The 26449-nt window shown below is 41.3% G+C and overlaps 1 protein-coding gene across 1 annotated transcript in view; it reads right to left on the minus strand.

Moving 5' to 3' along the window:
- Nucleotides 1-17352, minus strand: part of LOC132891238 (NXPE family member 3-like) — a 32251-nt gene extending 14899 nt beyond the window's left edge. The window contains exons 1-2 of the mRNA XM_060928717.1: nucleotides 17167-17352; nucleotides 11165-11317 (exon numbers count right to left, since the gene is read on the minus strand). Coding sequence (XP_060784700.1) covers nucleotides 11165-11254 — 90 coding nt within the window. The 5' untranslated portion in view covers nucleotides 11255-11317; nucleotides 17167-17352. The remainder of the gene's footprint in view (nucleotides 1-11164; nucleotides 11318-17166) is intronic.
- Nucleotides 17353-26449: the final 9097 nt, after the last annotated feature.

Here is a 26449-nt window from a genome sequence, read left to right on the forward strand (position 1 = left end):
TAGAGCTAGTAATGAGGGAAAACAATTAAATAATAATCTGATTTGAAACAGGTGATGTCAACAGGTGACTGCAATCATGATTTGGTACAAAAGCAGTATCCAGGAAAGGCCTAGTCTGTGAGGAGCAAAGGTGGGTAGGGGATCTCCAGTTTGTTAACAAACGTGGAAGACAATTATTGAAATGATCAAATATAATGTTCCTCAAAGAAAAATAGGAAGGTATTTGAATATTTCACTCTGTGTTGCATAATATTAAATGATTCAAGGAACCTGGAGGAATTTTGATGTATAAAGGGCAAGGGCACAAGCCCAAGTTGAGCACCCATGATCCCTCATACAGCACTGCATCAAGATCCATCATCCCTCTATTGCTGATATAACCACATGCACTCAGGATTACTCTGGCAAACCTTTGTCAAGCAGTACAATATGGAGTTACATCCACAAATGCCAGTTAAAACTTTACAGTACACAAAGGTAGCCTTACGTTTGCTATGTCCAGAAGAACCATCAATTTCTTTGGCCTATGAGGCATCTGGGATAGACCATCACACAGTAGAAATGTGTATTGTAGTCAGACAAATCAGTATTCCAGGTCAATTTTGGAATAAATGGATGCTGTGTGATCCGGATCAAAGACGAAAAGGACCATCCAGACTGTTACCAGCAACAAGTCCAAAAGCCAGGGGATGTTATGGTCTGGGGTTTTGTCAGTAGCCTTGGCAAAGGTAACTTATAATTCTTTGAAAGGCAGCATTAATGCAGAAAACTACATTGAGATTTTGGAAGAGCATGTGCTGCCTTCAAGCCAGCATCTTTTCCAGGGATATTTCAACAAGACAATGCAAAACCACATTCTGCACACGCAAAGGCATGACTATGGAAGAAGAGGGTGCCTGTCTCCTCTGTCCCCAAAAGAGAATGTGTGGTGAATTTTTGAGAATGTGTCAAGAGTTGGTGCATGCACATTCTGTGCGACGTACTTCCAGGTTTCCTAGTTGTTTGCGACGAGTCTTTTTTCCGTGAGTGTTGGCATTAATCACTAATCTTTTTTTTATTTTCTCGACAAATAATTTTCCAGTATCCTTTTCATTTTTTATAGTGCTTTCACTTTTGCTTTCCTTTTTCCACATTTAAAAAAAAAAATTTTCAGAAGAATGCCAAGACCGGAAGCTTTCTGGTTTTTCTCCTCCTGTGTAAAAACCACAAGCGGAGGCCATCCACATTGGATCTGCTTTAACATTAACAGATCCTCAATTAAGGTACGTGAATCCTTTCATCATGGCACACCTTCGGCTTGTTCAGTGTGCTGAGTGCAGGATGTTAGTCATTCTTCCTCTGTCGCTAGTGATAGCTTTATTTAAGATAAGTGCAGATTAGTTAGCTCTCTGACGGAGAAGATTGCAAGTTTAGAAGTGTGTATCCAGACTTTAAAGAGGGCTAGTGGGAATGAGAGCAGTGTAGTTTCTGCAGGGGAAAGTCTGGATGCCCTGGGTAGAGTTAGTAATCCCCCAACTCTGGCATAAGAACCCTCACAGCGGGGTGAATGGGTGATGATTCGGCGGCATAAGCATAGAGCCAAAGCTACTGCTGAGGCTCACCCATAGGAGCACCACTCCTCTCTGCTTCACGTGTCAAGCAGTTTTGCCCTCCTCAGTGATACACCTGCTGAGAAACCTGTGTGAAGGAAATTTAGTGAATGAACATTCCTATTCTCTGTGTTTCTGTGTGTTGAGCTCAAGTGGCCTAGTGTACTGAGAAAAGTTGTTTTTCCACATGCTGTAATTGCCTTTCTGTGCCCTTGGCTGGTGATGAGCAGGGTGTCTGAGTTCTCCCTAACCATGCATCTGCCTGCACATTCCAGAGCACGCCAGGTGCACACTTTACCAAAGCTTCATAGAAAATCTTGAGCCAATCACATGAAGACACGAGCAGTAAGCGAACAGCTTTAGAGTATAATAGATAACAGCCACTAAGACACAACTCCGAGTGCATACTCTCAGCATCACCGGAGGTGGTGTCTTCTTCTCTTCTTCTTCTTTTTTCCTTTCCTGTTTTATATGATCTACTATAATAAATAACTGAAAAAACAACTGCTAAGCGTTCTGAAGTGTTTATTAGAAGTTTCCATTACACCTGAAAGAGCTCTGGTTATAGGGGACTCTATCATACGGCACGTGAAATTAGCTAGGCCTTTAGGGGCACCAGCAGCTTTATTCAGGTGTATACCGGGAGCCAGGGCGCCGGACATAGTAGGTAAGCTTAGGGTCCTAGCCAAGCACAGGTTCTCAAAAATAGTTATTCATGTAGGAGCTAATGATATATGCCTTCCCCAGTCTGAGGTTACTAAGAGTAACTTTGTAGAGATGTTTAAATTAGCAAAGGCAATGTCCAATGCTGTAGTATGCTCTGGCCCCATCCCAATGTGATGTGGCAATATAGCTTACAGCAAGTTATGGTTGCTGAACTGCTGGTTGTCCAGGGGGTGCTCTGAAAACAGTGTGGGCTTTATAGATACTTTGGGCTAATTTTGAGGACACTGCTGGTCTGTTCGGGCGGGACGGTATCCATCCCACTCGGGAAGGTGCTGCTCTCATTTCTTGTAGCATAGTCTCAGAACAGGCCTAGTTAACTTCTGACAATCCAGAGCCAAGGCCAGGGAGCAGACGAACAGGCTAAACAGATGGTCTGCTAGCTGCACAGAGTTGTCACTCAGGGTCCACTACATCTAGACTGTGTCTTTTCTCCGAGCTAAACAACAAAGTAGAAATACTCAGAGTTTGTTCCAGTAACCTAATCAATATAAAATTAGATCATACTGACTGTACAGCCACTGCCAGCACCTTTGATCTAAAGGTAGGGCTATTAAATATTAGATCTCTTAAGCGCTAATTGTTAATTAATTTATTACTGATCAGGAGTTTAATGTACTGTAACAGAAACTTGGATTAAGCCAAATGAATATATAGCTTTCAATGAAGCTCGTCCTCCTGGATACAGTTATATACACCAGCCTTGCCTAACTGGCAGAGGAAGAGGCATCACGGTTATTTATAAAGATTACCTAGGTGTAACACAAAAACCTGGTTATAAATGTAATACTTTTGAAGTTCTTCATACTAATATAATGTATGTAGCCTCAAAAAACAAGTCTACCCCGTTAATTCCGTTAATTATTTTTTACAGGCCTCCGGGGCCATATTCTGAGATTTTCTGAATTTGCAGATTTTATCTCAGACCTGGTTATTTCCTTAGACAAATCTTTAGTTGTCTGAGATTTTAATATTTACTTCGATTACCCAGAAGACCCTTTGAAAACAGCGTTTGTGTCCATTTAAGTTTCAGTAGGGGTTAATCAGAGTGTCCTAGGAACAACCCATAATGGTGGTCACACTCTCGATCTAATACTAACATTCGGGTTAAACGTAGAAAATATAATTAGTCACACTTCCACAATCTGAAGTTCTCAGATCATTATCTCATCTCATTCAAAATATGTTTGAGTAATAATATATGCACCTCACCACACTACTGTCTTAAACATACATTCATGTCAACTACTGCACAGTTTTATAAAATGATCTCCCAGAGTTATCAACTTTGATTGGGTCACTGTCAGCCCCCGCAGAACTTGATCAGGCAACTGAATGCTTAGAGTCAACGTTCCGCTATACTTTAGATAATGTAGCTCCTCTTAAAAGGAAAAATGATAAGAGAGAAAAAATTAGCACCCTGGTATAACGATGACACTCACACTTTAAAACAGACCACTTGAAAATTGGAGCGTAAATGGCGTCAAACAAAATTTGTAGCGTTCAAATTAGCTTGGAAGGAGAGCTTCCTGAAGCATAGAAAATATCTTAGTGCTGCTAGATCAACATCTCTGTCCTCCCTAATAGAAGATAACAAAAATAATCCTAGATTCCTATTTAATACTGTAGGAAAATTAACCAGGAATAAGACCACTATAGACACATGCACACCTGCAGTATGCAGGAGCAATGACTTCATGAATTTTTTTCAATGACAAGATTGAAAATATCCGACAAAAAAATTCAAACTACTAATTTAAGGTCAGACAACTTAAGTGACAATTTAAGTGACCCTGTAGTTAACAATATAAATGTATCAGATTAGCAATTAGAATGTTTTACTCCACTTAGAGAAATCGAACTACTTTCATTAATCTCCGCATCAAAATTGGAGTTGGGTGGAGTTGGCTGTCGAGCTATCTAAGAAACAGGCAACAGTTTGTGCAGATAGGTGACCATAAATCTGATTTCATGAACATTAAATGCGGGGTACCACAGGGGTCAATATTAGGTCCGAAATTATTCATAATATACATCAATGACATATGTACAATTTCGCAAGAACTGAAATTTGTTTTGTTTGCAGATGACACCAATATGTTTTGTTCCGGTGAGAATTTGCAGCAGACTTTAGAGATAATCACAACTGAAATAAATAAACTAAAACTATGGTTTGACAAAAATAAATTATCATTAAATCTAAGCAAAACAAAGATTATGTTGTTTGGGAGGCATAAAATAGATTGTAATGTAGAATTGATAATAGACAATACTAAGATAGAAATGGTACAGGAAATTAAATTTCTTGGTGTGATTTTGGATCCTAAAGTCTGCTGGAAACCTCATGTAGGATACGTACGAGCAAAACTGGCAAAGTGCTTGGCAATTCTGTGGAAAACAAAATATATTCTTGATTGTAAATCTTTGCATACTCCATATTACTCATTATTTTTGCCATATCTGACTTATTGTGTCGAAGTCTGGGGAAACACCTACAAAACCACTCTGCAGCCGATATGTACAATACAGAAAAGAGCAATAAGGACAATAAACAAAACAGGATACAGCGATCACACAAACCCACTATTCATAAAATCACACATGTTGAAATTTATGGATCTGGTTAAATTCAGAACAGCACAAATAATGTACAAAGCAAGAAATAATCTATTGCCGAAAAATATGCAAGGAATGTTTAGTGAGAGAGAGGGGGGATATAATCTAAGGGGAGACCTAAATTTTAAAAAACCAAAGGTTCGAACAAATATGAAAAGCATGTGCGTATCGAGCTGTGGGGTGACTTTATGGAACAGACTGGAGACAGAACTAAAACAACGTGCAAATATAAATCTGTTTAAAAAAATGTACAAAAAAATATTTTTAAACAAGTATATTGCAGAGGAAGTATGTTAATGGAGGATGATGAGGGATAAATAGAATAGGGTTGATTGTTATATTAGAACTAGCTTAGTATATGGTATATATTTATTTATGGAGATAGATATCTTCATATTTACAGGGATAAGTATGTAGTAGATTTTTTTTTGTAATTATATATTTATATAGATATTTATGAAGTGTATGTGTTTGTATGTATATGTGTGTATATATATATATATATATATATATATATATATATATATATATATATATATATATATAATGTGTATATGTATGTATGTGTGTATGTATGTGTATGTATATATGTATGTGTATATATATGTATGTGTATATATGTATGTGTGTGTGTATATGTGTGTATGTATATGTGTATATGTATATATATGGATATGGATATGGTATGTAGTATATATTTATTTTTGTAATTATATATTTATATGGATAATCATGAAGTGTATATATGGTATATATTTTTATAGGTGTATTAATGTAGTTTGGATTTTGGGGTAGTTAAAAAGGGGTGGGAAATTACAAAAAGTATTGTACCTCTTCCCACTCCTTTTTCGAACAATGTGCGGTGAATTGTAATGTATTAGCTCTTTATGTTATTTTATTTATTTTTTTTTTTGTCACTTTTTTCATTTTCTTTCTTTTGTATGTACAAATAGTTACATACATTTTTATACATGTTCGAAATAAATAAATTCATTCATTCATTCATTCATTCAAAATCCTCAACTTGTGTACTAGATCCCTTACCTACATGTCAAATCAAACAGATAATACCTGAAGTAATTGAACCACTTCTAAAAATAATAAATTCTTCTCTTAGGATTGGCCATGTACCCAAATCCTTTAAACTTGCAGTGATGAAACCCCTGATTAAAAATCCTGACCTTGATCCCTGTCAGCTGTCCAATTATCGGCCAATATCAAACCTCCCCTTTATTTCCAAGATCCTAGAAAAAGCTGTGGCACAGCAGTTATGCTCATATTTACATAGGAATAACATCCATGAAATGCATCAGTCAGGATTTAGACCTCATCATAGCACTCAGACAGCACTGGTGAAAGTAGTAAATGACCGACTGTTGGCATCTGATCAGGGTTGTGTCTCGCTGCTTGTGTTGCTTGATCTTAGTGTAGCATTTGATACCATTGATCATTCCATTCTTTTGGATAGACTAGAAAAATGTTGTGGGAGTTAAGGGAATGGCCCTCTCCTGGCTCAGCTCTTATTTAACTGACCACTATCAGTATGTTGATATAAATGGTGATTTTTTCTAGACATACTGAAGTAAAGTTTGGTGTTCCACAAGCTTCTGTCTTAAGCACACTAGTTTTTTCTTTATATATGTTACCTCTTGGTGATATTATTCGTAAGCATGGTATTTTATTTTCACTGTTATCCTGATGATACACAGTTGTACATTTCTGCAAAATCAGATGAGACACCAGCTTAATAGAATTGAGGAATGTGTAAAGGACATTAGACACTGGATGCATATTAACTTCCTTCTGCTTAACTCTGACAAGACAGAAGTAGTTGTACTCGGACCACATGCAGCTAGAAGTAGGTGTTCTGATTACACAGTAACTCTGGATGGCCTTTCTGTTTCTTCACGTGCAGCAGTAAAAGACCTCGGGGTGATTATTGACCCCAGTCTTTCATTTGAAACTCATATCGATAACATTACCCGGAAAGCTTTCTTTCATCTCAGAAATATTACTAAGATAAAAAATTTAATGTCACTACACTACACAGAAAAACCTAGTTCATGCTTTTGTTATCTCCAAGTTGGATTACTGTAATGCCTTACTGTCCAGATGTTCCAATAAGTACGTAAACAAGCTCCAGTTAGTTCAAAATGCAGCAGCAAGAGTCCTTACTAGAACTAGAAACTTGTTTATAAAATACTACCATTGACCTTTAAAGCACTGAATGGTCTCACGCCACAGTACCTGAGTGAACCTCTTGTGACCGATTGGGCTACACCCCTCAATCTGAGTCATGATTATTCCAGGTTTGTGGTTGGTGGAGCCACAAGCAAGGGGAGTACTGGCGCGACTTTTATTCTGATAAAAAGTCAGTATTGAGTGCCGTAGGATCCTCTCATTCCGCTGTGGCGTTGTAGCCAGTGCACCTGTGTGGTGGCTGGCGTGAAGTCTCCCATTTCAGCTGGGAGTAGTGTTGCCAGGGGTTCTTTGCCTTCAGTGTTCTTTTTGGTCTAGTCGAGGTTTATGATCGAGGTCTGGGCAAGCCTTAGCGGTGACTTGAACGGCACCGGAACCATCTGAAGCGAGCGGTCTAATTGTGTCGGTCCCGTCAATCAGTGAGCCTGTTTCCATTTAGCATCGTTTGGTATCTGCGGTGGAATCGTACACTCGCCGCGGCTTCCCACACCGACGGCAAGTTGCTGTTCCGTTGCCATCTTGTGTTGGTCCACGTCCATTTGGGGCAGCCATTCCATCTCTGCATTGGCTATTCTGTCTAGTCTCCTGTCTATTAGTTGATGTTTATTGTTTTCACAATTAACGCGGGCTATGTTCGTGATTATGTATTTGTGTTTTTGTGTGATTTAATTTACTTACATTTTGTCTGTGTTTTTATTTACTTTCTGTTGTCTGGTGATTAGTGGCTGGGGTTGTGTAGTGCCTCTGGTGTTGCATGCACCAGCTAATTGCTCTTGAGTGTTTGTGAGGTGCGTGTGTGTGTGTGTGTGTGTGTGTGTGGGTTAGCATATTAGTAGTGAGTGGTTGTATGCAGGTGTGGCAACCAGGGTGGCTGCACTCCCTCCTCTGCTGGTCCTGTATGTCCATGTCAACTCTTTGCTAACTCTCTGCTGCATAGGATAAGTATTTCATTTTCCCTCGGTTTGGAGATTTGGTAGCCAACATTGTTGACTATTACCCTGTGCTCAATCTCTCTTCTCTTTCTTTGGGCAGGTACTGGGAGCTCTGTCCAGAGCAGCCGGTCTTCAGGTGGTGGAAGTCCTTCACGTTTCTTTCGCTGCGTGCACAGTTGGTGATTTTTATATTCTCTTGCAGTGCTTATTTGCTTAATTTGTGTTTATTCTTTCACCTGTGGTGTTTTCAGGGTCTCTGCTGTCCCTTTCCTCCGTGCTGCCTGTGGTAAGCCCCAACTCTGACCCTAGCTCGTTATTCTCCTTACCCCTTTCTAATAACAGTATAACAGCAGAGAGCAGCCTTGTCTCCAGTGTGCCACGTGCGTATGTCGCCTGGCCCCCTCTGTTCCCATCCCCCCCCCTTTGTTGAATGGGCCATATGCGCCCTGGAGTGTTATGGTGATGTCCCTGTATGGCACAGCCTCATAAATGTTTGTTTGATGTCCTTGTGATGTGTTTATTGTATCGTATTGGTTGTTAATTTGGATTCTCATGGTGGCTCAGGGTCTATCCAAGCTGACCTGACAGCCTGGTTCTTCGTTCCAGCCCATCTGCATATTTTGCACATTGTGCCTGTTGTCAATTTCATGAACTGTGAATAGTGTTTTAATTATTGCATAACTTGTGATTTTAATAAATATGATTGTGAACATATCTCTGGCCTAAGAGTGTCTTTCGAACCTGTGTCCTGTTTTTGTAATACATTGGTGTGATATTGAAGTTCCTAGGGGCCTTCCCCCACCCTAGGTGGCATAGTCAGTCAAATACCAAATTCCTAAACTTAAGTGCCACTGTTACACTCTGGTCCTTTATGACCCACCATGCCTACTTAGATCAAAAGATGTAGGCTATCTGCTGGTACCTCATATAGTGAAGGCTACATCAGGGGGCAGAGCCTTTTCTTACAAAGCCCCACAGTTATGGAACAACCTTCCAAGTAGTGTTCAAGACTCAGACACAGTCTCAGCATTTAAGTCTAGGCTGAAAACATTTCTATTTAGTCAAGCCTTTTGTTAACTTTATTAGGTAAAGGAGTTGATCTGGAGGGTCCTCAGGCATAGAGTGTTTTGGTAAGCTGGGATGTATGGATGCTGTCAGTCCCTCACTCACTCGAGTTTGTTGATGGTGTAGCGGCTGGCTGCTTTATGTCTCGGGGCGCCCTCATGTCTGTGTTACCTTCTGGCTCTCCCCTTTTAGTTATGCTGTCATAGTTAGTTTTGCCAGAGTCCCTGCTTGCACTCAGTACAAAATGTATACTGTTCCTTCTCATCAGGTGACATTGGGCATACCTAACAACCTATTTTCTCTCTCTTTCTCCCCCCCCCCATCCCTCTGAGTTACAGGTCAATCCTGAGATCGAGATGCTGACCTCTTCTGCTCCTCGGACCTGCCTGATCCATCCTGAAGCCCTACGTCTGGCTGGAGTCTCATCACATCGCTTGCGTGGAGGATGGCCCCATATGGACAGTTGAAAGTCACACTTGGAAGATGCTCTGGACACTTACAGTAATGCTTTTATGACTGAGTACTACAGTTGACTTGCTAACTTTAGGACTGCAGTTGTTACGAACAGATTTGCACTCAAGTTTCCATCAATGAAGAGTTTATAACTTCACCAAAACAGACTTCATGTTAAAACTTTAAAAATGTTAGAATCACACTGTTATCACCCAAATGAGGATGGGTTCCCTTTTGAGTCTGGTTCCTCTCAAGGTTTCTTCTTCATGTCATCTGAGGAAGTTTTTCCTTGCCACTGTCACCACAGGCTTGCTCATTGGGGATAGATTAGGGATAAATTAGCTCATGTTTAAAGTCATTAAAATTCTGTCAAGCTGCTTTGCGACAATGTCTATTGTTAAAATCGCTATAAAATAAACTTGACTTGAAAAATAAACTCGAATTTTGAAATGAAAAATATGACAATGACAACCCTGTACTTTTGCACACCTTAAGACCTGTTTGCATGAAGAATGGGACAAAATAAACACCTGAATTGCTTCAGCACTTGGTGTCAGTCCCTAAAAATGTTTTAAGTGTTGTGAGAAAAATGCCAAGTTTACAAAGTGGCAAAAGCTTTACCTTCCCAATATTTTTTGAAATGTGTTGCAAGAATCAAAATTGAAACAAGTGTCGATTTTTGAAAAAAAAAGTAGTAAATGAGGTAAAACATCAAACATTGTGCTAGTTATTAGAATGCAGGCACTTACAGATGTATAAGCAGAGCGGGGACAGACTGACAATCAAAGCCAAGACGAGAGACTAGAATCAGAAAACAAGCTAGGGTCGGGCGATTGGCGAACAACACAGGGAAGATAAGGCAAAGAGCAAAAATGTGAGAGAGAAAGCGAAAGAGTCGGTAAAGCATTTGCCATTTTGGAACAGTCAAGCATTTGACACTTTGTAAAGTTGGCATTCCTTCTCACAACACTTAAAAGATTTTTAGGGACTAACACCAAGTGCTGAAGCAAGTCAGGTTTTTCCCGTTCTTCATGCAAACAGGTCTTAAGGTGTGCAACAGTACATACAAGAAGCTCTCAGAAGAAACAAGGCTTGGTATGTACTGAGCAGGCAGAATAATACTTCACACTGGAGTGTTTGTTTGGGGAGCTTAAATAGAGGGACAGGTGATTAAGGAAATGAGAGACAGCTGAGTTTCAGTAGGCTGGAGACAGAGGGTGCTGTACTCCAGAGTGTCCATGCTCGTAGTTTGTTCTTTCTCAGCAGGTTTACTGACACAAGTGTATTACTTTGGGTGCAATACAGGTCAAAGATTATTTACAAATCATTGTTTTTTGTTTTAATGTCAACATACTGTCCCAACTTGTCCTGATTTAGGGTTATACATCGAGGTCATGAAATCGCAAGCTGTGCGAGTAAGCTGCTATTGTGAGTTATGGAATTTACAAGATAATGTTGATTCTTTTTTTTAGGTGTTGCATTCTCTTTAAAGAAAACATGCCCACAGTTTGATAGAGAAGCTGCCTGATCACTCATCAACTGTGCTTATCGCTCACATTAAGTAAGTGTTGAAAATGCTGTACTCACGTTCCTAAACATGCTGAGAATAAGCAGTAAAAATCCTGATAGTACCAACAGAATAAATATCAGCAGCAATCTGGCTGTGTGTCCATCCATGACTGGGTGTCATACAGTGTCTGTTAACCATCAGCAAATTTCACTCAGGACAGCTTGAACAAACTGACAGAGAGAAAATGACATGAAAGACAATACTTATTCTATTTCAACATGTTTTCAATCATTAGTACCTAAATATTTTACTCATTATTCTTCTTATTTTTTTTACACATAGCACGGTAGTGCTTCGCACTATCGCTTTGCTGCAAGAAGGTTCTGGGTCTGAACCCAGTGGCTGATGGGGGGCATTTTTGTGTTGAGTTCTTGAACTGGTCTTGAATTTCCTCCATTTGTACACAGTCTGTCTGACTGTAGATTGGCGGAGTCCAAACTCTTTAGAGATGGTTTTGTAACCTTTTCCAGCCTGATGAGCATAAACAATGCTTTTTCTGAGGACCTCAGAAATCTCCTTTGTTCATGCCATGATACAGTTCCACAAACGTGTTGTGAAGATCAGACTTTGATAGATCCCTGTCCTTTAAATAAAACAGGGTGCCCACTCACACCTGCTTGTCATCCCATTGATTGAAAACACCTGACTCTAATTTCACCTTCAAATTAACTGCTAATCCTTGAGGTTCACATACTTTTGCTACTCACAGATATGTAATATTGGATAATTTTCCTCAATAAATAAATGACCAAGTATAATATTTTTGTCTCATTTGTTTAATTGGGTTCTCTTTATCTACTTTTAGGACTTATGTGAAAATCTGATGATGTTTTAGGTCATACAGTGGGGCAAAAAATATATTTAGTCAGTCACCAATTGTGCAAGTTCTCCCACTTAAAAAGATGAGAGAGGCCTGTAATTTTCATCATAGGTATACCTCAACTATGAGAGACAAAATGAGAAAAAAAAGTCCAGAAAATCACATTGTCTGATTTTTAAAGAATTTATTTGCAAATTATGGTGGAAAATAAGTATTTGGTCAATAACAAAAGTTCATCTCAATGCTTTGTTGGCAATGACAGAGGGGTCATTCCATGCCAAATCAACAAGAGGTTATGCTCAGCCATCTCAGATTTCAATGAAATTTGGAGGGCTCAGAGATACTATTAAAAGTTAATCCCCAACATTTGAGCTTCCTATCTCCAACGGTTTCAGAGATTTGAATTTTTCGATTTTTTTGCATTTTGCTCAAAACATACATATTTCAAAGTGTAATATAATCTTTATTATGCAAGATAGAAACTTAAAATTTTGCACAGAGAGACTCAATGTCTTGTACTACAAGCTTCAACTTAGAATTTCAATGGTCATTGTATATTAGATGGTGATTTTAACAAGGAAATTAAAAAGACAAATTTGCATTTTTTGCATTTTTAACTCATTCTGGAAGCTTGCCTGTGGCAGTAATGCTTAAACTAAGAATGTTATTCAAATCTACACAGAAATATCTACCAATTTCAGTTTTACCAAGTCTCCACTATTCCTAGTTTGTCTGTAATAGGGTTTTGAAATTCGCCAATTTCTAAAACATGCCATTTTCAGTAGCAAGAAATCCAATGTGGGATAGCAGTTAGGAACTTGTAAATTTTTTTCAGTAATCCCCAAGACCCATATTTTATATTTCCAAATTTTTGTTCTGTGTCTCTCAAGTATTTTTAAACTACAGGGGTTTAAAAAATCCATTTTCACCAAATTCGAATTTTTGATATATTTTCATATAACTGATATTTGAGGGTTAATAAATGCTTCAATAAGGCTCAAGTAGGTTAGGAGACATGTTTCTTCCTCAATTTTAAATAAAATTTCAATTAATGCTCAGTATTAATTATTTGTAAATTGATTTTAATCTAAGACTGTGTAACATTAGCAATCAATGACCATCTATTGTGTACCAGTCAACAGCCAGCCTTATCAATATCAACACAGCACAATAGGTGACCTTTGATACCAGAACAGGTGGCTCATATCTTATAGTTTTAGAGTCTGTAAACTGCATACTTGTTCAGATAACATTATATTGCTTGGATTATATTAAATACATTGTAATACAGAGCACTGAGAAAATTTACCAATGTTATTAACTGAATGTGTTTCTTTGCAAGGATTGGATATTTTGAATAGTTGACTAGGGAATTTAATTGTAGTTGCTTTCAATTTGAGATCAGTATAAATGAGTTTGTTCTTAGACATCTAGAAATGGCTGAACTTCCTCCCTGTTCTATAGGAATTGGACTAAAGAAAGATTCTGACTGCCATAAACTAACATACAACAGAAATTGTAAGTTAAATACACTCTCTCAGTATAGTTTGGAGCAAATTTCATTAATTAAACAGAGAACTGAACTTGAGAACATTTCAAGCACAGACAGTATGTCTGCATCATGAGAAACTGTTTCTGATGAAATATGAAGAGCTACAGAAAAGTTGTTGTGATCCATATGAAAGGCACAAGAAAAAAGTTAAAACAGAATTACGTTCAATTCTTCCTGAAACAGCAGATTCACTTTCAAAACTGATAAATAAAAATATTAAACCTGGACAAAAATTGTGTTCTAAATGTTCACAGAGAGTGAAAGAACATTTAAGCCAAGCAGATTCAGCAGGTTCTACAGAATCAGAACAAGACAGCATGTGTGTAGATGTGGATCCAACATACACTGGTGAAGTAGCTGAATCACTTGACAAAAGCCTTGTGTCAATTGGTTGCTCTCCACTGAAAATTGCCAAGTATAGCCACAAACAGAAAGCTGCATATGGCAAAGCAAAGCTGCAATGAGTAGAAGAAACTTTACGTTCTAAAATGAAATTTTATTAATTAATGAAATTTGCTCCAAACTATACTGAGAGAGTGTATTTAACTTACAATTTCTGTTGTTTAACTTACAATTTATGCAGTTTACAGACTCTAAAACTATAAGATATGAGCCACCTGTTCTGGTATCAAAGGTCACCTATTGTGCTGTGTTGATATTGATAAGGCTGGCTGTTGACTGGTACACAATAGATGGTCATTGATTGCTAATGTTACACAGTCTTAGATTAAAATCAATTTACAAATAATTAATACTGAGCATTAATTGAAATTTTATTTAAAATTGAGGAAGAAACATGTCTCCTAACCTACTTGAGCCTTATTGAAGCATTTATTAACCCTCAAATATCAGTTATATGAAAATATATCAAAAATTCGAATTTGGTGAAAATGGATTTTTTAAACCCCTGTAGTTTAAAAATACTTGAGAGACACAGAACAAAAATTTGGAAATATAAAATATGGGTCTTGGGGATTACTGAAAAAAATTTACAAGTTCCTAACTGCTATCCCACATTGGATTTCTTGCTACTGAAAATGGCATGTTTTAGAAATTGGCGAATTTCAAAACCCTATTACAGACAAACTAGGAATAGTGGAGACTTGGTAAAACTGAAATTGGTAGATATTTCTGTGTAGATTTGAATAACATTCTTAGTTTAAGCATTACTGCCACAGGCAAGCTTCCAGAATGAGTTAAAAATGCAAAAAATGCAAATTTGTCTTTTTAATTTCCTTGTTAAAATCACCATCTAATATACAATGACCATTGAAATTCTAAGTTGAAGCTTGTAGTGCAAGACATTGAGTCTCTCTGTGCAAAATTTTAAGTTTCTATCTTGCATAATAAAGATTATATTACACTTTGAAATATGTATGTTTTGAGCAAAATGCAAAAAAATCGAAAAATTCAAATCTCTGAAACCGTTGGAGATAGGAAGCTCAAATTTTGGGGATTAACTTCTTTTAATAGTATCTCTGAGCCCTCCAAATATCATTGAAATCTGAGATGGTTGAGCATAAATTTGTCAGATATTTGTTGATTTGGCATGGAATGACCCAGAGGTCAAATGTTTTCTGTATGTCTTCACAAGGTTTTCACACACTGTTGCTGGTATTTTGGCCCATTCCTCCATGCAGATCTCCTCTAGAGCAGTGATGTTTTGGGGCTGTTGCTGGGCAACATGGACTTTCAACTCCCTCCAAAGATTTTCTATGGGGTTGACATCTGGAGACTGGCTAGGCCACTCCAGGACCTTGAAATGCTTCTTACAAAGCCACTCCTTCGTTGCCTGGGCGGTGTGTTTGGGATCATTGTCATGCTGAAAGACCCAGCCACGTTTCATCTTCAATGCCCTTGCTGATGGAAGGAGGTTTTCACTCAAAATATCTCACGATACATGGCCCCATTCATTCTTTCCTTTACACGGATCAGTCCTCCTGGTCCCTTTGCAGAAAAACAGCCCCAAAGCATGATGTTTCCACCCCCATGCTTCACAGTAGGTATGGTGTTCTTTGGATGCAACTCAGCATTCTTTCTCCTCTAAACATGACAAGTTGAGTTTTTACCAAAAAGTTCTATTTTGGTTTCATCTGACCATATGACATTCTTCCAATCCTCTTCTGGATCATCCAAATGCTCTCTAGCAAACTTCAGACGGGCCTGTGTTAGGGTTTTGCTGGGATTCGAACCTGGTTCGCTGGTGTGATAATCCAGCAAACCCCCACTAGGCCACCAGGGGGATGACGCAAATACAGAGGCGTGAGGCAGAAGTAGAAAAAGTATCAAAAGGTTTATTTACAATATTTACACTCAAAAAAACCCAAAAAGTATAATCCAAAACGCTCAGAAGGTATAAGGGAAAAAATAAAAAAATCCAAAAGTTCAAAGTCAATACAAAAGCCAAAAAACTAGAAAAGAAAAGGCAAAAATACAAAAACGCTCAGAAGATCCAAAAAGTCAAAAACAAAATCCACAAAGTCCAAAAGAAAGCAAAAATACAAAGAACACAAGGACATAGACGAGGAAATCGGAACAGAGGTAACTGGAGCTAAACATAACAGCACAAAGACTCCGTGACAAGAGGACTGAACTCAGGGGTATAAATACACAAACTAAAATAGGACACAGGTGACACTAATGAGGACTAGGCGGGGCACAAAACACATGGAAAACAACAAACATAAAACACAGAACAGTGATGGCCTCTAGAGGCCAAAACAAACATAACAAGAAAAGGAAATAACAGCGGCCTCTAGAGGCCAAAACAGTCCCAGTCCTAACAGGCCTGGACATGTACTGGCTTAAGCAGGGGGACACGTCTGGCACTGCAGGATTTGAGTCCCTGGTGGCGTAGTGCGTTACGGATGGTAGCCTTTGTTACTTTGGTCCCAGCTCTCTGCAGGTCATTCACTAGGTCCCCCCCGTGTGGTTCTGGGATTTTTGCTCACCGTTCTTGTGATCATTTTGACCCCATGGGGTGAGATCTTGCGTGGAGCCCCAGATCGAGGGAGATTATCAGTGGTCTTGTATGTCTTCCATTTTCTAATAATTACTCCCACAGTTGATTTCTTCACACCAAGCTGCTTACCTATTGCAGATTCAGTCTTCCCAGCCTGGTGCAGGTCTACAATTTTGTTTCTAGTGTCCTTTGACAGCTCTTTGGTCTTGGCCATAGTGGAGTTTGGAGTGTGACTGTTTGAGGTTGTGGACAGGTGTCTTTTATACTGATAACGAGTTCAAACAGGTGCCATTAATACAGGTAACGAGTGGAGGACAGAGGAGCCTCTTAAAGAAGAGGTTACAGGTCTGTGAGAGCCAGAAATCTTGCTTGTTTGTAAGTGACCAAATACTTATTTTACTGAGGAATTTACCAATTAATTCATAAAAAAATCCTACAATGTGATTTCCTGGATTCTTTCCCCCCATTCTGTCTCTCATAGTTGAAGTGTACCTATGATGAAAATTATGGTACAGGCCTCTCTCATCTTTTTAAGTGGGGGAACTTGCACAATTGGTGGCTGACTAAATACTTTTTTGCCCCACTGTATTTATGCAGAAATATAGAAAATTCTAAAGGGTTCAAAAACTTTCAAGCACCACTGTAGATAAATAAATGAGTTGAAACAAACAAATAAATGACTCACCGGATCAGTCACCCTTGTAAAACCAGTCTGTTGAAGAAACTTTAGAATAGATTTCAAGCATTGCCCTATTCAGTACAATTGATCAGTAGCATACTGTATGTATACACACTTTATACAATATGCAGATACAAAGAATGAAAGATCAGCAATTAAAGTAATGGACTCCTGGGTGGCATACAAAATGTTTGCTCCATCACTGGGAGTTTGAATGCCGACAATGCCATGGGAAAAAAAAAAGTCTGATCTCCTCCCTCAGTCCACCTGAAACCCTGCCTCCTTCCAGCTCAGCAATGAGGAAGTCACATCACTTTAATATGGCTCACAGTGGACATAGGAAAAGTGTAACTTGAGAAAGCAGAAATAGATATATGTGCGCTAACAGAAGTCAGAAGGACATACTCAGGTAATATTGTTGAGAGAAGTCATACAATCTTCTGGAGTGGTGGTCATGATAAAACAACTGGTGTAGGTTTTGCTGTGTCTAATAAGTTCAAGAATATGAATCCTCTTCCTGTCAATGATCGACTCATGGCATGTCGCATAGATCTGCAGAATGGGAATTATCTCACTCTGATCAGTGCTTACGCTCCATCTATTCAGAGAACACTTGATGAGAAATAACTCTTCTATGAAAACAGCCTCAACCCAGCATTTGGCTTGAAAAAACAACCACACTTTTTTTTTTTTTTTAGAATGTGTGCACGTTTTTCTTCAGGCTAGGAATAGAAAGTTGCAAGTTGCATACATACTGTAAAAAGAACACCCACTGTTCCACTGATTCTGATCATTCACACCCAGTGTCAGGAAAGGCAAGCACTGCCCTTGGTTGTGAGGGCACACTCTAAAGCCGCCACCATTTGGGCTGGAGTAGTTGGAGCTTTCATATCCATGTCCCAAGCCTCTTTTCCTCCTTGAGCAGCTGTTAGTCAGCCGATGTCGGGGTAAAAGAGTGAAGGCCCATCTCTTGTTAACAGGGGCACCAAGATTTGGACCCATTCCTCTTTGGCCCAGTTCTCCCACAGTGCGGTCTGCTTGGAAACAAAGACATTTTTTTTATATGCAAAGTTTTGGATGAGCATTGTCATATTTGTTCGTGTACATACAATATCTGGCCAAAGGTTTGTGGACACCTGACAGTCACACCCAAACAGGGCACGTTGTAGCTCAGTTTTCTCCTTTGGTGGAGGAACATCTTTAATTGCTCTTATCTTTTCAGGGTCTGCGTGTATCCCTGCTGTGGATAGCTTGTCTCCCAGGCAAGTTATTTCATGCACCCCAAACTGACATTTTTGTTCATTCAGCTTCAGTCCTGACTCTTTTGCCTTTGCCAACACTTTTCTTAGCCTCTCATCGTGCTCAGACTTTGAATTTCCCCAAATGATAATGTCATCCAAAAACACACATAACTCCCTCCATGCCATCAAACAGCTGCTGGATATTTCTGTGGAAAATCTCTGGAGGGGAGGCTATACCGAAGGGCATGCGGAGGAAACAGTGCCTACCAAAAGGTGTGTTAAATGTGCACAATTCTGCACGCTCCTCATCTAGCTCAAGCTGGTAGATGTCTAAGGATGCATCGAGTTTAGAGAAAAACTGTGCACCTGCCATTGCACTTGTAATGTCTGACTTTATTGGTAGGTTGAAGTGCTCTCTCTTGATCCCCTGATTTCGATCTTTTGGATCTAAGCATAGCCTTAAAGCACCATTTTTATTCTCTATGATAACAAGAGAATTAACCCATTCTGTAGGTTCTTCTATTTTTCTTATTATGCCTTTGTCTATCAGAGACTGCAGTTCTTTTCTCAGTCTTTACCTCATTGCTACTGGTACTCTCCTAGCTGCATGTATTACAAGCTCAGCACCTTCTTTTAACTGGATTTTATACTTATTTGGTAAGCGACCAATCCCGTGAAAGATATCTTCGTACTCTCTCATGGTCTCTGCTGTGGAGCTTTTGTTTATGTGCTCCCCTGCACTGCTTCTGGGGGTCACTAGAGTGCTATCTATGACATAGACCCTTTTGATAAGCCCCAGCCTTTCACTTGCGTTCAGACCTAACAAGGGCTGTCTATCCTCCTCTACTAGGACAAACAGTGCACTAAAAGAGCGCCCCTCACTTGACAGAGTAGCCCTAAACATACCCTTTGATGGTATTGGCACATCGTTATATGCTCTTAAGTTAATTTTCTTAGGTCTCACTTTGGGCTTTACCTTCAGTGCCTTGAAGTATTTCATGGGTAGGATATTTTTTTTTCTAGCTATGGGCACTGTGTGAGACAGCTGCCTCTCCAGTAGCTCTGTAGTTTTGAGCGACAGAGACACTAACACATGCGGGAAAAGCAAAGGTGGGGGACTCATCATTTATGTTAACAACCGCTGGTGTAACCTGGGACATATCTCCGTAAAGACAGTTTTATGTTGCCTGGACTTGGAGCTGCTAGCCGTTAGCCTGCAGCCATATTATCGGCCGAGGGAGTTCAGTCACGTGATCACATCTGTGTTTACATCTCTCCGAAGGCAGATGCAGCCGCTGCATATGAGAGGATTCACTCTGTCACAGCAAGGCTGCAGACACAGCACCCTGAGGCATTTATGATCATTTCTGGGGACTTTAATCATGCTACTTTGGCTGCTTTTTACCAGGCTGTGGATTGTCCAACAAGGAACAACAGGACAATTGACTTGCTGTATGCTAATGTGATGGATGCATACAGAGTCACACCCCTCCCCCCACTAGGGGGTCTGACCACAACCTGGTTCTTCTACAGCCGAAGTACACCCCCCTGGTTCAAAGGCAGCCTGCAACAACTAGCTCCATCAGGAGGTGGTCCCCTGAAATGGAAGATGCCCTCAGAGACTGCTATGACATCACAGACTGGGATGTGCTGCTTAGCCCACACTGTGAGGACATAGAGGGGCTGACACACTGTCTGACAGATTACCTCAACTTCTGTGCAGACATGGTCTCCCCTGCTAAGACTGTATGGTGTTACCCTAATAACAAGCCATGGGTAACACAGGAAGTCAAAGCTGTCCTCAACAGGAAGAAGGCCGCCTTTAGGAGCAGGGATAGGGAGGCGATGAAAGCAGCACAGCAGGAGGTGAAACGCTGCGTGAGGGAAGCTAAGGACAGCTACAGGAGAAAGGTGGAGCAGAAGCTGAAGGAGAACAGCATGAGGGAGGTCTGGGAAGGTGTGAAAACCATCACAGGCCACAATACAAAGACCAGAGTCGTTGAGGGGACAGTGGAGAGGATGAACAAGTTGAATGACTTCTTCAATCGGTTCAACCAGCCCACGTCCCGCCCACCCTCTCCCTCACTACAGCCATCTCTCCTTCTTCCCTCAACACACCTCCCCCCAGTCATCACAGCAGCCTCCTCCTCCCCCTCCTCAACACAGACTCCTCCATGCATTACTGCAGACCAGGTCAGAGGTCACCTGAGGAAGCTTCACCCCAGGAAAGCAGCAGGCCCAGACAAGGTGTGTTCACAACTACTGAAGACCTGCGCTGCTGAACTGGGTGAACCACTCCAACATATCTTCAACCTCAGCCTTCAGCTGGGGAGAGTGCCAACCCTCTGGAAGACACCATGTATCGTTCCAGTTCCCAAAAAGAATCGGCCCAGCGAGCTGAATGACTTCCGACCGGTGGCACTCACTTCACATCTGATGAAGACGTTGGAGCGGTTCTTCCTCAGCCTCCTCAGACCCCAGGTACAATATGCCCAGGACTGTCTGCAGTTTGCGTACCGGGCAGGTGTTGGTGTGGAAGACACCATCATCTACCTGCTACACCGAGCCCATTTGCATCTGGATAAGGGAAATGGCACAGTGAGCAGGCCTAGAAATTAATATATTTTTTCACCAGCCAGCCAGACTAGTTACCTTCCAAAGTAACTAGACAAACAGAAAATCAACTTGCCAAAATTTGTTCATGTGTGAATTTTACTTTTGTCAAAAATAACACACAAGAGAGTAGTTACCATTGTTCATGACTAATGTGCATTTATTTCAAGACCTGAGTATTTTGATACTGTTGTTAAATACATAAATGAGAACAACACAGAGCACCATAATATAATATCAACAAATAATAATATATTGGAAAACTTAGCAACTTGGTGTATGAGTATTGAAAACAAATATACTTACTATCATGACTATAGCACCCAAAATATGTCCAACATGCTTTCTGTATTTAACCATTTATGAGAGAGAAAGCATTAGGAGCTTCATATTGACTAGGAATCAACTTGAAAAAAATTAATTATTCCATAAAAATCATATCGCAGCCAAGGCCTACCCTGCTCCCACGTTTGCTTATAAGTCCTTTGTCGTTTCTCCTTCTTGTATGCTTTATCGGCGGCCTTTTTCTCCTCTTCAGACCGAGGTCGCTTTGTCCGCATGTCTGGCGGTTTCTGTACACCTTTCAGAAAATTCCACATCGCAATGTAGCTTTGGCAGATGTAGATGTAAACAACAACAAAAAAAAAACAACACACGTGTTTAAATGGGCGATAATGTGGCCACATCTATTGAATTTGATAATGTGATGTGGCAGCGGGGGCGTGGTCAAGCGGCGGTCTGTGAATGGAGGGCGGAGTCAGGGAAGGTAAGTGGTGGAATCATTGCACCTGATGGGGATTAACCGGTGTTTGTGTGTCTTCCCCAGTGACCGCGCCCTTTAAAAGGAGAGGAGAGCAGAGAAAGGGAGCTCTCTCCCCAACCAGAACACGTGTGTAAGCTAGCAATAAATAGTTCATTGAGAACTCAGTTCTGGCCTGCAGTGCTTCTGTGCTTTACCCACCTGGTCCAATACTACATGTGATTACCGCAATATTCAACGAGATGAGTTATATGCATGCGCAGTAGTGAAAAAAAACGACAGCCTGACTCATACACGATATGATTCTGAATTCTTCGGTAGTTTCCGTCCTTCCGATAAACACATCGATTAACACAGACACGGCACACGCTTAATATGTGGTGGCTTTAGTTGACAGTGTGTCTGAATCTTCGCTTCATATATCTCATCTCATTATCTGTAGCCGCTTTATCCTGTTCTACAGGGTCGCAGGCAAGCTGGAGCCTATCCCAGCTGACTACGGGCAAAAGGCGGGGTACACCCTGGACAAGTCGCCAGGTCATCACAGAGAACATGAAAACTCTGCACAGAAAGGCCCTTGCCGGCCACGGGGCTCAAACCCGGACCTTCTTGCTGTGAGGCGACAGTGATAACCACTACACCACCGTGCTGCCCCACTTCATATATATTTTTTCTTTTCAATTAGCCAGCTGGGCTGGCTAGTGACAGGAATTACCCGCCAAATGACAAATTAAGTCGCCTCGGGCAACCAGACCACCGCGAATTTCGAGCCCTGGTGAGGATCCTCTTCTTGGACTTCTCGAGTGCCTTCAACACCATCCAGCCCCTATTGCTTCAGGACAAACTGAACAGGATGTGAGTGGACCCCTGCCTGGTCACCTGGATCTCCAGCTAACTCGCTGACAGGCCACAGTACGTCAGGCTGAAGGACATCACGTCTGACACTGTAATTAGCAGCACCGGAGCACCCCAGGGCATGGTGCTGGCCCCTCTTCTCTTCACCCTGTACACCGCGGACTTCTGCTACAACTCGGAGCTGTGTCACATTCAGAAGTTTGCCAATGACACAGCCATCGTTGGGTGTATCAGTGACGACAGAGAGGAGGAGTATAGGAGCCTGGTGAGGGACTTTGCTGTGTGGTGCAACAGGAACCATCTGCAGCTCAACACCTCGAAGACCAAGGAGCTAGTCATTGACTTTGGGAGGTCCAGACCAAGGTCACGACCAGTTCCGATCGAGGGAGTCGAGGTGGAGGCTGTGGATTCCTACAGGTACCTCAGGCTGTGGCTGGACAGCAAGCTGGACTGGACTTGCAACACCAATCACTTTTACAGGAAGGGACAGAGCAGGCTGTACTTCCTTAGGAAGCTGCAGTCCTTTAACATCTGCAGGAAACTCCTGTGGATGTTCTATCAGTCTGTGGTCGCCAGTGTCCTGTTTTACACCATGGTGTGCTGGGGGGCAGCACATCCAAGAAGGACACATCCAGCCTGGACAAACTGATCAGGCGGGCCGGCTCTGTGGTCAGCCTGAAGCTGGACTCTCTGGTGATGGTGGCAGAGAAGAGGTCTATGGACAAACTATTGAACATCATGGATGATGCCAGTCACCCTCTGAACACCGTCATCAGTAACCAGAGGAGCCTGTTCAGTGACAGAATGCTCCTTCCCAAGTGCAGGACGAACAGACTCAAAAATTCCTTTGTCCCTCATGCCATCAGACAGTACAACTCCTCTCTGGGGTGGGGAGGGGTAACAGGAGGACAGAGGACGGGAAGGAGCAGTAGCCTAGCCTAACAATAAGCAATACTAGACAATGTGTAATATAACGTGCAATATAAAGTGCAATATCTTTCCTGCTGCACCCCCCCCTTCCCCATATCTTATTCTTTTATATTTGTGTATGTACATACTTAATTTATTTTAATTTTAATTTATCTAGAAGTTTTCTCTATTTCTTTTCTCTGTTCATCTGTAATGATGCTGCTGGAATCTTGATTTCCCTGAGGGAACCCTCCCAAAGGGATCAGTAAAGTTTTATCTAATCTAATCTTATCTTAACATATGCCCCTGAATCAATCTTCATTGGGACTGTTACATTATCCACTTCCAAGTTGGCTATCCATTCAACTGCATTGCCATCGTTGTCCACGTATGATACTGTCTCTCCATACAGTACATGATCATCATCACTGTCACTTGCTTCTTTTGTCTGTCCCACTACATGCACCTTTTTCTTTGCGAAACATGTCCTGGCAAAATGATTTTTACCTTTACATTTCTGACACTCTTTGCCATATGCTGGGCACTTGTTTGGCGCATGTGTACTTCCACACCTTTCAGAGTCTTTGCCATATTGTTTTGATTGCCTTTGTTCATGTCGTTTCTATTTAATTTTCTGTGATTGTGATTTTTCATATTTCTCCTTGTACTTTTGCACTGCATCAACAGACTTTATCGTTGTTTCACTGTCATTGTCAAAGGACTTTAGTTGCAGCTTTGTGCTTTCAGAAGCCCGGCAAATCTGAATTGCCTTTTTGAGAGTAAGGTCCATTTCCTTTAATAAGCATAGCCTTACTCTCATCCTACACACCCACGACAATTTGGTCTCTTATGAGATCATAGAATCGCACAGTGTACCGAAGTTACAGGACTGGCTCTCGAGACACAGGTCTGTCACATACCGGTAACTTTCTATGGACTCACCTTCTTTTTGCATTGTGCTTCTGAAAACATACCGTTCTGATGTTTTGTTCATGGGAAACTTGTCTTTCTGCATTCTGCTTCTACTGTAAATACATACTGTTTGTATGTTTCATTCTTTTTGGGTGTGCAGTAGTCTTCAATTTTTTTTTTTACACAATGTGACACTATGTCACTCTAGGTACTGTCTAATGTTTGGTACTGTCTTTATTTACTGTTTTTAAACATTTCTGTAATATTTCAAATGTTTGTATGTTAAGTGTGTCCTTTGTTTTAAATGTTTTGTATGAGTGGAGATCACTTGGCTGCACACCAAATCTACCTTTGGGTACAAATAAAGTAATCTAATCTAATCTCATCTAATCTAATTTCTCCAGGACTGCAGAGAACTTGCCTTTCTGCATTCTGCTTCTGAAAATATACTGTTCGCATGTTTCATTCTTTCTGGGCGTGCAGTAGTCTTCAAATTTCTCCAGAACTGTACGAAACTTGACTTTCTCATCCGCCGTGAACACAAACGTGTTGTACACATCCAACGCGGATCGGCCAGCTACAGTTAGCAACAGGGCTATCTTACGAATAGTGATGCTCCGATCACCATTTTTGGGCCCGATCACCGATCGCCAAAATCATGATCTGCCGATTGCTGATCATAGAATGGCAGGCAAATCTGACTCTTCCATATCTTTTATATATAATCTAGCAGTGTGTGCACAATGTGTAGAAATGAAACTATGAATTATTATGCTAGAAACACCTCATGGGTGCATTGGGACGCATCCTCAGTGATGTATCCTGGGGTCCTCGGGTGTTTCGGGTCTCACAACATCATACACCCTCACCCAGGTGACCCAGCTGGGGTTGATCAAGCCCTGACTTGCGTCCGAGTAGCAGTCCACGGCTCACCCCTTTTAATCCAAAGCCACCGTGTGGCTTTCTTTGCGGCTTCGCTTGCAGATGCAATGGCCCTCTTCTTAGCTGCTCCTACAATGCCCAAGCGACTCAGGACTTAGCAGAGGGAGCGCCCTGCAAAACCCCTACAGCCGACTTCTATGGGCTCGTAGAAGGTTCTCCAACCTCTCTCCCTGCACTCCTCCACCAGCTCCTGGTACTTGGCTCTTTTCCTCTCATTGGCCTCCTCAAGATGCTCTTCCCAGGGAACTGTTAGTTCCAGAATGATGAGGTGTTTTGAAGCCTCAGATGTTATCACCACGTCTGGATGGAGAGTTGTTGCTGCCACATGTTGGGGAAACCTCAGCTGCTTTCCTAGGTCGGCCTGCAGCTGCCAGTCATTTGCCATGTAGAGGAGGCCTGTTGTTATATGTTGGCGTGCTCGGGGTTTCTCTCCAGCTTTTACGAAGGAGACTGCCTTCTTTGGGGCATGATGGTGCTTGCAGGAGCTGATGGCAGAGGTTAAGCTTTCAGCAACTGCCTTAAGCACCTGGTCATGGCGCCACCGGTAGCGGCCATCAGCCAGGGCCTTTGGGCAGCAGCTGAGAAGATGTTCTAAGGAGCCTCTACCAGAGCACAGAAGGCAGGAGGGTGTCTCACTCTTTCCCCAGACATGGAGGTTTGCTGGGCTAGGCAGGACATTATACACAGCTTGCACTAGGAAACAGACCTGATGGAAGTCTGCCTGCAAGATGTTTGTCCAGGTGATCCTGTGCTGTAGTGCGCTCTCCCACCTTGTCCATGCTCCCTGTTGCCGGAGTCCCACCGCCCTGCTCACACGCTCTTCCTCCATGCCTGCTCGGACCTCCTCCTGGATCAGGTGGTGTCTCTCCTTACCGCGGGTCTGGCTGATCAGGGTCTTTGGGTAGTAACCCAGGCCTGCTCTTCCTGTTGCCATGGTGCCCACCAGTGCCTTCTGTCTTAGGCGAGACTCTGCCTCCTCCACTGCTCTCCCAGCCTTCCACTTCCTTCCTGTCCTCGCCTCGATGCCAGCTGCTGACACCTTGCAGTCCCTTGAGTC

This window comes from Neoarius graeffei, chromosome 9 (genome assembly GCF_027579695.1).
Source record: "Neoarius graeffei isolate fNeoGra1 chromosome 9, fNeoGra1.pri, whole genome shotgun sequence".
NCBI lineage: Eukaryota > Metazoa > Chordata > Actinopteri > Siluriformes > Ariidae > Neoarius > Neoarius graeffei.